Below are 12,603 nucleotides of genomic sequence, written 5' to 3' on the forward strand. Positions count from 1 at the left end.
AAAATGATTGGAGGGTGGGGGTGGGGAGCAGAAATCTTTAGAATGAGATGAAAATATTTCAGATGAAATTATTATTATTTTGGAGATGGAGTCTCTGTCACCCAGGCTGGAGTGCAGTGTCGCAATCTTGGCTCACTGCAACCTCCACCTCCTGGGTTCAAGCAATTCTCCTGCCTCAGCCGCCTGAGTAGCTGGGACTACAGGCACCCCGCAGCCATGCCCAGCTAATTTTTTGTATTTTTAGTAGAGACGGGGTTTCACCCTGTTGCCAAGGCTGGTCTAGAACTCCTGAGCTCAGGCGATCTGCCTGCCTTGGCCTCCCAAAGTGCCTTGGCCTCCCAAATGGATTACAGGCACGAGCCACCGTGCCTGGCCTTATTATTATTTTTTTTTTTAAAGAAGAGTTTGAGGCATTTTTTTCTTTCTTTCATCCTAGGTAGCAGAAATGAAATTAGATTGGAGGGCAGGGAGGTTGCAAGGAACAAAGGTTTTCTCTGACATAGCCTTAATGGCCTAAGCAGGTTGCTTCTTGAGTAAATTACACTTCTGCCTTTGAGAAAACCAGGCCAAGGTGCTTGGATTCCAGGCCACCTGAAAGCTCAGTTCTAATCATTGAGAAAGAGCTTCTGCAAATAACCTAGGATTCTGGCAAAGATTAAAAAGAATACTAGCATTATTAGGAAGAGGGGGAACTGTTCCTTACACATTAATTTTCTTTGAAGTTACTCTAAAATTTCTATAAAACCCATAGTGAATTAAATTTCTTTTTTTTTCTTTTTTTTTTTTTTGAGACAGAGCCTTGCTCTGTCACCCAGGCTGGAGTGCAGCAGCACAATCTCGGCTCACTGCAACCTTAGCCTCCGCGTTCACGCAATTCTCCTGCCTCAGCCTCCTGAGTAGCTGGGACTACAGGTGCCTGCCACCACACTTGGCTGATTTTTTTGTATTTTTAGTAGAGACGGGGTTTCATCGTGTTAGCCAGGATGGTCTCAATCTCCTGACCTCGTGAGCCGTCCGCCTCGGTCTCTCAAAGTGCTGGGATTACAGGTGTGAGCCACCGCGCCCAGCCAGTGAATTAAATTTCTTTAATTTCAGCTGCTTAGAGTTTTTTTGGTGACAAATGAAATGCAGAAAATTAAAGTTATAGAAAAAGGGCAAAAAAAGAGAAAAATAAGAGGAAAGAAGAAAAGAAAATGAATGAGAGAAAGAAAGAGAAAGAGAAAGAAAAAGTAAGCAAGCAAGGAAAGAGCTCAGCAGCTCCAAGAACCTTAGAGAAAGCGGGCACCTTTCTCATTAGAGACTTGGGGATCAAATGCCACCACAGTAGGGCAAGTCCCAGTGCTGCCTCACAAGGTTTGGTCAGGAAAAATAATCCAAGGGGTAAGAGAAAGAATAGGTGAGAAAATTGCCTTGAAAGGTTCAATCTACAAACCCCAAAGTATGAGAGGAAAAATCAGGTGAAGATGTACGTAGTTTTCTTTGATGTCACGTAGTAACCGGCCTGACACTAGGATATGGAAAGTGTCTGATAGATTTTGAAGGAAGGAATTCTGGGACACTGTGCTCTAGTGGGTGCACTAACAAAGAAGAGATGGTGCTTTGCTAGTGACCTTTGGCTATTTACAAGCTATCATACATCTAAACCCAAGAAAATACTGACTTTATTGTACTTTCCACTACAGCAAAACCAAATTTCCTTAGTCCACCAAGTGGTTTCCCTGAAATTTCTCACAAACACAGAGCTTTAGCTCAAATTAAGCCATTTAGTTCAGTTCAATGAATATTTATGGACAGTGTAATCTGTGCCGGGCCCTGTGTTAGGAGCTGAGATACAAGTAGAGATAAGACATGCCCCTTGCCTATCACCTGCTTTTATCATTCACGCAAGGACAACCCTTTGCCTACCTCATCCGTCTTTGCTAGAATTACTTTCTCTCATCTCCACACATGGTAATTCATGGTCTGTTCATGACTTTTGGCTCCATTCTTACATCCTTGAGGAAATGCTCTTAAATTAACTTGTCCTTACACTGATCTTGCCTTCACTCTCTCTGTTTACAGTTCTCTGTTTTCTGCTCCTCTTTTTGCTATACATTAAAAAACAAACTCGTTTCTATAACTATCATTATTTTTAGAAAATCACCCATAATTGGCCATCCTAACACAACTTAAGTCCGTGTCCACACGTACACCTGGTATCGACACAATCATAACTGCAGCATAGATACAATGACTCTTCTGTCATTTTTATAATCTCCAATATTTATTCAGCTTTACTTTTCACAGGGATATACCAAATAAGTATTACAAATTTTGATAAATTTTAAACATAAAAAGTGAAATTTTATCAGAAATGCATTTTCTAAGAAGATGAATTACTTTGTTTCTTAATGAGTTCAGATATCCACGGTAACCAAGACTCCTTACTATAATGAGAGAGAGTTTTCGCTACTATCTTAATTTAAATTTCTTTGTTGACATAAAGCACTAAGTAATTTTACTCATATAAATAAGTAGATGGGAACAGAAGGAGTCTTGTTATAACTTACTTCTCTGAATTTCTTTTAAAGTATATGTTCCTTCCCCTAGCCCAGTAACACAGATACTAAAATATAATTTTTAGATAGGTCATTATCACCTAACAATTCAATTAGGTATTCTTTCTCTCTGTCTCCCTCTCTCTCACTCTCCACCCTCGGCCTCCCAAAGTGCTGGGATTACCAGGCATGAGCCACCGCACTCAGCCTCAATTAGGTATATTTTAAATTTTGCTAAAAGGGCAGAATTAGAAACCATCTATTTTACAAAAGAATCAGGATTATTTAAGCAGTCATTAGTCACTCAAATTCTTAATTTTGAGATAATGTAACAAAGAGGCTTTATCAAGACATATTAAGAAACTTTCAATTATTCTTGCTACTCTTTCACTTAGAGGTATCCTTTTTAGTTCAACATACTTAGCATCAGGAAAACTGAAAGACTGTTCATTTCATTACATCTTTGGCATTTAATTTATTAGAAAAAAATTTTTAATTTCTATATATGCTTTAAATATATTTTCATCAAATAATCTATTCAAAACAGGCAGCCAAATCTAACTTTCAGACTTAAAATGTATTCTTCAATTCAAACGAATGTAATAATGCTACCTAAGGAAAAAAAATTATTTTTGAGACGGAGTCTTGCTCTGTCACCAGGCTGGAGTGCAGTGGCATGATCTCAGCTCACTGCAACCTCTGCCGCCTGGGTTCAAGCTATTTTCCTGCCTCAGCCACTCCAGTAACTGAGATTACAGGGGCACACCACCATGTCCAGCTAATTTTTTGTATTTTTAGTAGAGACAGGGTTTCACCATGTTGGAGGCTGGTCTTGAACTCCTGACCTCAAGTGATCTGCCCTCCTCGGCCTCCCAAAGTGCTGGGATTACAGGCGTGAGCCACCGTGCCCGGACAGGAAAATTGTAAGTGAAATAAATGACAAAACACATCTATCTTATAAGGCAGATTATAAATGGTCAGGTCACAATTAAAATGGGATCTAATAATATTTATTTATTATTTAATAAGTTAACAAATATAGAAACAAGCTAATAAGTCAATATTTCTCTTTAATATGGAATAATATAATGCATAGCTAAATTTACAAGTTACTCATGAAACAGGAGTATGACAAAAATCATAAAATTTCTTCAGTAAATATGTATATATGTGTATGCTTAACTCTGATCCTTTAGCCATTAGAAGAAAGAAAGAATCGGCTGGGTGTGGTGGCTCATGCCTGTAATCCCAGCACTTTGGGAGGCCATGGTGGGCAGACCACCTGAGGTCAGGAGTTCAAGACCAGCCTGACCAACATGGTGAAACCCCATCTCTACTATACAAAAATTAGCTGGGAGTGGTGACGTGTGCCTGTAATCCCATCTACTCAGGAGGCTGACGCAGGAGAATCACTTGAACCCGGGAGGTGGAGGTTGTGGGAGGTGGAGGTTGGGCAACAGAGTGAGACTCCGCCTCAAAAAAAGAAGAAGAAGAAGAAGAAGAAGAAGGAAATACATCATAAGGACACCTTTATTAGTAATCAAAGGAGGCCCCCCCATGTTTGGTACCCTGGTGTTTTGCAGCCCAGATGAGCACAGAGCTGACCTTCTTCTATATCAAGTGCAAGAAAAGTTATTTCAAATTTAAGTCAGTTATCAGGCAGATCATCTTTAAGAATGAAAACAGTTAGTGGAAGCTAAGGATCTACAAAGTAATTCCGCTAAAATATTCAGATCAAGAACACCTTGAAGTCTTTGCTCACCCCCTGCACGTGCAGTAGGAGGATCACGGGGTTGGCGCACAGTCAGCCGCTGCCACAGGGTCACACTGTCACCTAGAACCAGCAATTTCATGTCTTCCCAACTCTTTTTTTTTTTTTTTTTGAGACTGGGTCTTGCTCTGTCGCCCAGGTGGGAATGCGGTGACACAATCTCAGCTCACTGCAACCTCTGTCTCTCGGGTTCAAGCGATTCTCCTGCCTCAGCCTCCCCAGTAGCTGGGATTACAGGCGCATGCCACCACACCTGGCTGATTTTTGTATTTTTAGTAGGGACAGGGTTTCACTACGTTGGCCAGGCTGGTCTCGAACTCCTGACCTCGTGATCTGCCTGCCTCAGCCTCCCAAGGGGCTGGGATTACAGGTGTGAGTCACCGTGCCCGGCCCAACTCTTGTTTTTTGAGTGCACGTTGAACAGTATTTTCCTTACAAGATAAATTCTAAATGTTGTCAGTTTGAGATGAAACTGTGATGGTATGTGGTATCTTTTCCAATTTTAAATTTTATTTTGAAGTCACTGTTTCCTCACCAATTAGATTCTGCTTACAGCATGTTTTCCAGTTCTGAAAGAGCTATGATTTGCCTGCCAAAAAATTCTTGAAGAATGTTAAAGGCATAACCTTACTTGTTCTAATTCTATTTAAATCAGATGAAATGCTAATATCAAATGAATTTTTATCAATCTGCATAATTTTAGTTCATTTTTTCAATAGAAGGCAATTTTATTAATATGAGTATACTAAAACATTTCAAACTAGTACATATTTTAACAGATCATAACCTCAGCCATGTGTACCACTCACAGCATGCACAAGCATTTAAACAGGGTTTTAAAAATTCCCGGCAGTAGGAGAACAGTTTGCCATTCATACACATGTATTGAAAGACTGCTTTGGAGCCAGAGAAGTTAGAGGCCTGTCTCTGCTATTTAGTAACCATGTGGTGAGCTTTGGAAACCCACTGAAGCTCAAGAAGCCTCAGATGTCTCATGTGTAAACCAGGGGTAAGAATATTTACCTACCTTGTACAGCTGACATAAAAACGGAGGGTAATGCAGGCGCAACCCCTACCACAGGCCTAGAGAGGCAGATTTCTAAAAAGGTAATTTTCTCTACTAACAACTTACCAGAACCATATCCAGGTATTGGCCCTTTGGTTTGAAGGTCTGGGAGCCCCACATTCAACGCGTTGGGTACCATGTTGTCCAGATGCGGCTTGGGCCCAACAGGATGAGAGGGCGAGTGCTTCATGCCTGGCTGCCTCTGCTGCTGCTGCTGCTGCTGCTGCAGTGCACTCACCATTCGAGCCAGCTGAGGGCCAAGAGAGACGGACACGTGATAAGCACGGCCCCGAACTTCCCAGGAAAAGACTGTGCCCGGTTCTTTGCCATCAGAGGCTAAGCCGGGATGTACTCCTCAAACACAGCACTGGAGGGACCCCGCCCACCCACGTACCTGCTGCTCTTGCTGTTGGCGTACAGCTTGAGAAATCTTTCTCTGGTTCTGTAACAACTGCTGCTGTTGCTGCTGCTGCAAGAGAAGCTGACATGCCTACAAAACAAGGGGGAAAGACAGAAAACCAAAGTTTCCTGAGATTGATTTACTGAGGACACCTAAAGGGTCTGTGCACGAAGTACAGGTCACACAGTGAAAAGTATCCAGGAGGGAAGTAACACCAAATTCCTGGTCTCTTGGTTACATTTTCCTCCAGTTGAGTTGACAACCCTTAAGCACACTCCATAGTTTGCAAAGAAGTGTGGACTAGCACCCTTTGAACATAGAAAGTGGCAAAGATGTGGGAAGCAAATCAAAGCTAAAGAAAAAAAAAGCAAATGACCTTTTTAGCCACAGGAAGAAAATCTTCTACTTACCAACTGAAACTGGGGAATTTGTGGAAGCTGGCTCAGCATGGCAATTTGTTGAGGAGATAACTGGGGCCCCACATTGAAAAGACCTGGACTCAGGCCACTGTTGGGAAACTGCTTGAGCATTGAGGCAGAAACCTAGCCAAAAAAAAATAAAAAAGAAAGAAAAGAAAAGGAATCTTCAGAATTTATCAAAATAAAACTGTTTTTCTGTGAAAAGAATCTTGATGAATCTAAACCAAGAGCTCTCAAACTTTTCTGTGAAAAATATATAACAGGAAAAATACACTCAAGTGTTAACAATGATTATCTTGGAGCAGTGAGATTACAACAGTTTTTAAATTTTCTTCTTAGACTTTCCAATTTTCTACAATAAAAAGTATAAATTTTACATTCAGGAAAACATCTTCAAGAAAAAAAATTGATGACAATATAGCTTTTATCCAACCAAATTATTATCTTTAATAATTATCCAAGAAATTATTATTGGAAATGTGCCATGAAACAAAACATGCTACATTGCATAAAGCTAATAAATAATACTTACGTGAAAGTATTTCTGTGATACAAGTAAGACAAATAATATTAACTTGTAAATAGGAGACATGAGTTTCAACGCATGGCTTCTGATAGCAAACACCCACAGAGTGGCAGTGTAAAAAAAGCCAGCATCAAAGAGCCTGGAAGGTCACTGGCCCGGCAGGGTCCTTCTCCCTGTTCTCAGGAGTGAGCTAGGCGAGGCTGCAGGAAGCTCTGGCGACAGAGGATTCCCTCCCATCTTTGGTTTGCTCCTCTAAGATGATTTAAGTAAGCAGAAGTGAGTTTCCCTGCACCCTCATCTACTGAACCCACTGGACTAGTTGGGGCCATGGAGAACAAGCTTAAGAACATGTCCGTGAGTGCCAAGTAGCATAGCACAACAGTCAAGAATTTAGTCCTAGAGGCTGGGCACAGTGGCTGACGCCTGTAATCCCAGCACTTCGGAAGGCCGAGGTGGGTGGATCACCTGAGGTCGAGAGTTCGAGACCAGCCTGACCAACATGCAGAAACCCCATCTATACTAAAAATACACAATTAGCTGGGTGTGATGGCGCATGCCTGTAATCCCAGCTACTCGGGAGGCTGAGGCAGGAGAATTGCCTCAAGCTGGGAGGCGGAGGTTGCAGTGAGCCAAGATTGTGCCATTGCACTCCAGCGTGGGCAACAAGAGTGAAATTCCGTCTCAAAAAAAAAAAAAAAAGACTTTAGTTCTAGAGGCAGACTGCCTGGGTTTGTAATCCCAGCTCTGCCTGCCTCCTCAGTTTTTATTTTTATTTTTTGAGACAGGGTCTCACTCTGTCACCCAGGCTGGAATGCAGTGGCGTGATCATGGCTCACTGCAGCCTTGACCTCCGGCTGGTCTCAAACTCCTGGGCTCAAGCCATCCTCTCAAAGTGCTGTGATTACAAGTATGAGCCACCGCTCCCAGCCCAGCTCTGCCATTTCCTTTTTTTTTTTTTGAGATGGAGTCTCGCTCTTTCGCCCAGGCTGGAGTGCAGTGGCATTATCTTGGCTCACTGCAAGCTCCGCCTCCTGGGTTCATGCCATTCTCCTGCCTCAGCCTCCCAAGTAGCTGGGACTACAGGCGCCCGCCACCGCGCCTGGCTAATTTTTTGTATTTTTAGTAGAGATGGGGTTTCACCATGTTAGCTAGGATGGTCTCGATCTCTTGACCTCGTGATTCACCTGCCTCGGCCTCCCAAAGTGCCGGGACTACAGGCGTGAGCCACCGCGCCCGGACCCAGCTCTGCCATTTCTAAGCTGACTCAGAGCAAGTTACTTATTTAGCCTCTCTGACCCTTACTTTCCTGATCACCAACTGGAATGACAACAATATTAACTTCAGTCATTATTAGATTTTATGAGTTAATCAGTGTCAAATGCTTAGAGATGTTCTCCATAAATGTTCATATTATTCCACAGGCTGATTCTTCAAATGTCTTCAGACAATGATTGCAGTTCCCTTGCATCTCATCTTCAGGCTCAATATGATCAGTTCTTTCACCTGTATCTCCTTCCATTTCTTGGTGAAGAGCCAAGAACAGAAAGGTATTTTCTAGAGTAGTCTAACACCAAGTAGACCCTAACCATTCTGTTAAAAGCTGTGCTTTCATTAACAATGCCTAAGATGTCACTTTCTCTGGTGATCATAACTCCTGATTCACACACTAAGCTTAATGTTAGTTAAAATCTGTAATATTTAAAAACATGCTTTTGTTCTCTCATGTAATATTTAACCCACATAGCTGGGTTTTTTATGTTTTTTTTTTTTTATTTTTATATATGTTTTTGAGATGGAGTCTTGCTCTGTCGCCCAGGCTGGAGCGCAGTGGTGCAATCTCGGCTCACTGCAAGCTCCACCTCCCGGGTTCATGCCATTCTCCTGCCTTAGCCTCCTGAGTAGTTGGGACTACAGGCGCCTGCCATCACGCCCGGCTAATTTTTTGTATTTTTTTCGTAGAGACGGGGTTTCACCATGTTAGCCAGGATGGTCTCAATCTCCTGATCTCGTGATCCACCTGCCTCGGCCTCCCAAAGTGCTGGGATTCAGGCGTGAACCACTGCACCCGGCCTATTTATTATTATTATTTTTAGATAGAGTTTCACTCTGTCGCCCAGGCTGGAGTGCAGTGGCGTGATCTCGCCTCACTGCAACCTCCACCTCCTGGGTTCAAGCAATTCTTCTGCCTCAGCCTCTTGAGTAGCTGGGACTACCGGCGCACACCACCACACCCAGCTAATTTTTGTATTTTTAGTAGAGATGGGGTTTTACCATATTGGCCAGGCGGATCTCGAACTCCTGACCTCGTGATTCGCCCGCCTTGGCCTCCCGAAGTATTGGGATTACAGGCGTGAGCCACTGTGCCTGGCCTTTAAATTTTTATTGTTTTTTTATTTGAGCTTAAGACCTTACGTCTATCTTTATGAGCATGGCATATAGAAGATGCTCCATAAATATCTATTAAATGAATGAACCTCTATCATATTTAACTTCACAGTCACCCCACCAAGTTCGTGTTGATCCTATTATATTCTACTTATTTCCAGTTTGTGTCCCCCCATCCCGTCACGGATGGGAATGCTGAACTTGATAGAGCTGAGGATAATCTAGTCATATGCCACTAAAGCTTCCTTCCAATATGAAACGATCAGCCTAGGAATCGTCAGTTACTAATCCACACAACTGTTTTAATGTTTAGCCAATATATTTCCATCTCGTCCAAAACAGACAGCTTGTCAAACGGCCTGTTAAAGTAGAGTACAACAACCATATTATTCTTCTATGCCAGTATTTTTACCAATCAATGAAGGGAATGTATGAAAACTTGTTAGCAAACTATGATTACTGATTACTGCCATACGTACTCAAAAGCAATCTTCTTGATAATCTAGATTCTTTCCTGGAATTGGGACCAAGTTCATTAGTCTTTTAGCTACTTTTTCCTTATTTCTCCATTCAGAAATCATTTTAAAAATTTCCCCAGGCTGGACATGGTGGCTGACATCTGTAATCCCAAGCATTCTGGGAGGCCAAGTCGGGCGGGGATCAGTTGAGGCCACGAGTTTGAGACCAGCTTGGCCAACATGGCAAAACCCTATCTCTACTAAAAATACAAAAATTAGCTAGGCATGGTGGCAAGCGCCTGTAATCCCAGCTACTCAGGAAGCTGAGGCACGAGAATTGCTTGAACCCAGGTGGTGGAGGTTGCAGTAAGCAAAGATCGTGCCACTGCACTCCAGCCTGGACACCAGAGAGAAACACCGTAAAGAAAAAAAAAAAAAAAAAAGGCCGGGCGCGGTGGCTCACGCCTGTAATCCCAACACTTTGGCAGGCCGAGGCAGGTAGATTACGAGGTCAGGAGATCGCAACCATCCTGGCTAACATGGTGAAACCCCGTCTCTACTGAAAACACAAAAAAATTAGCCAGGCGTGATGGCGGATGCCTGTAGTCCCAGCTACTCAGGAGGCTGAGGCAGGAGAATGGCGTGAACCCGGGAGGCGGAGCTTGCAGTGAGCCAAGATCACGCCACTGCACTCCAGCTTGGGCGACAGAGCGAAACTCCGTCACAAAAAAAAAAAAAAAAATTCACCATTCTACTCATTTTCTTATAGTGGAGGGGTGCTTCTTTCCCATTTCTGATCTGAGGCTCCACACAGAGGACATCCACCTTTATTTTATCATAGAACTTAAGGCCCTTAAGGCCTCTTTCCCCTTCTTGGAAGCAAGCCTGGAGAGAGGACTGCCCCATTCCGGTGACTCCGGGTTAAGGTTGGAATTCGGTATTAGGAAGTGCGCACATTCTCCAGTATCTGCTTTACTGGTAGTAAAGAGGGTACTGTGGCCCCAATATGTTTTCCTCTTTTGCCTTAAACATTCAGAACGTGGGCAGGAAAGATGGGTGTCATTATTAAACTCCCACTCGAAGACTCCCAGCACTCTTCGAAAATCACAGACAGGGAGGGCTCTGCAATTCTCTTCACAAATTCTTTCTCTGCTCTAAGATCTGTCTTTTGGTTTGAACATCCTTCTTCTTAACAGAAAAGACAAAAGCAACACAAATTTGACATCCATTCTGTAATCCCTGGGCATTATACAACTAGTCCAAGGCAATGATTCCTTTCCTAATCACCAAACTGCACCAAACCAAACTCTAAAGGTTCTTTTAATCTACCTTTTTTGCAAGTCTCAGCTTACTCTGTGTTTTATTCATGCTTGCTTTTACCCTTACTATCCATCTTCTGAAAATGTCCCATCACAAACTAAGTTAATCAGAAAGCTTCCCCATCTTCATTGCATCTTCTCATTTTATCATTCTTTGGCATCACGGTCAGAGTTAAATTCCTCAGTTTCCTAATACTTTTGAGCCACCATCTCTGCTACATTCTCAAGAATACATGCCATTTTTTCTTTTCTTTTTTTTTTTTTTTTTTTTGGAAATGGAGTCTCACTCTGTCACCCAGGCTGGAGTGCAATGGCATGACCGCAGCTCACTGCAATCTCCACCTCCTGGGCTCAAGCGATTCTCCTGCCTCAGCCTCCTGAGTAACTGGGATTACAGGTGCCCGCCACCATGCCTGCCTTTTTGTATTTTTAATAGAGATGGGGTTTCACCACGTTGGTCAGGCTGGTCTCGAACTCGGGACCTCAAGTGATCTACCCATCTCGGACTCCCGAAGTGTTGGGATTACAGGCGTGAGCCACCACGCCTGGCCCATCTTTTCTTTGACACTCTTCTAGTCTATAAACATTTGACCAAGTTCAGGTTTCCTGTACTAGGCTCACCAGCTCATTTTCTCTCAAGATTTGTCACTTTCACTGCACCCATCAACTCTGTCATTTTGGAAAGTACTCTAATTTCAAGTAATAGTTCCCCCCAGCTGCTTCCTCTCTATCCTCTAAGAGATGCTGAGTGTTACCAACCAATTTAAAAATCTGTTTGACTTTCTATTTTAATAGCTGTACTCCAAGCAGACACTGAGCACCAAGTGAGCACACCACTACAGGGCATGCTGCCTCTGCACCAGTTTTAGGGCGAGCATGAGGAACACGTCCTCCACAATTTCCCCCAAATAACAACTCCTCTTCATCTCTGCTTTGAATTCACACAAAATGTCACCAGTGTGACTTAACTTACTGTCTCTGATATAATAATTTTGAACTCACTAGAATTTGAGTCTGGAGGAAAGGAGGGTGAGTATGGATATATTCTGTGCTATCGAAACCATGTTCCAAACCGGATTCTTATCCCACTATACCTCAGTGACCCATAAAATCTTACGTACCACCTTCAGTGTGAATCCTAAATTCATCTGAGTTAGCGACTGTATTTGGTAACATAGTGTTGCCCGTAAGTTCATGCCCACTGGGAACCTCAGAAGGTAATCTCATTTGGAAATAGGGTCTTTGTAGATGCACTCAAGTTTAAGACGAAGTCATACTGAATTAGGGTGGGCCCTAATCCCTTAACTGGTGTCCTCTTACGAAGAGGGAAATTTTGAGACAGAGAAGAAAAAGCCATGTGAAGATAGAGACACACACGGGAGAACATCGGATGATGACGGAGGCAGACGGTGATTTCAGACTGAAAGCCTCCAGAACTGAGCTCAGGCTGATTGACTACTTGATTGATTGATTTTTTGAGACAGGGTCTCACTCTGTTGTCCAGACTGGAGTGCGGTGGCGTGATCATGGCTCACTGCAGTTTCGGCTTCTTGGGCTCAACTGGTTTTCCCAACTCAGCCTCCCGAATAACTGAGACTACAGGCATGCACCACCATGCCTGGCTAATTTTTGTATTTTTTTTTTGGTAGAGATGGGGTTTTGCCATTTTGCCCAGGCTTGTCTCGAACTCCTTGGCTCAAGTGCCTGTTTCAGCCTCCCAAA

At 42.9% G+C, this 12,603-nt stretch overlaps 1 protein-coding gene across 14 annotated transcripts in view; it reads right to left on the reverse strand.

The window, feature by feature from the left end:
• Positions 1-12,603, reverse strand: part of TNRC6B (trinucleotide repeat containing adaptor 6B) — a 294,090-nt gene that overhangs the window by 29,048 nt on the left and 252,439 nt on the right. For all 14 annotated transcript variants that reach the window (XM_055252755.2, XM_055252752.2, XM_063622887.1 and 11 more), the window contains 3 exons: positions 6,185-6,316; positions 5,769-5,864; positions 5,441-5,624 (listed from right to left, as the gene is read on the reverse strand). In XM_055252755.2, the coding sequence (XP_055108730.1) occupies positions 5,441-5,624; positions 5,769-5,864; positions 6,185-6,316 (412 nt within the window). The remainder of the gene's footprint in view (positions 1-5,440; positions 5,625-5,768; positions 5,865-6,184; positions 6,317-12,603) is intronic.

This window comes from Symphalangus syndactylus, chromosome 18 (genome assembly GCF_028878055.3).
Source record: "Symphalangus syndactylus isolate Jambi chromosome 18, NHGRI_mSymSyn1-v2.1_pri, whole genome shotgun sequence".
Classification (NCBI taxonomy): domain Eukaryota; kingdom Metazoa; phylum Chordata; class Mammalia; order Primates; family Hylobatidae; genus Symphalangus; species Symphalangus syndactylus.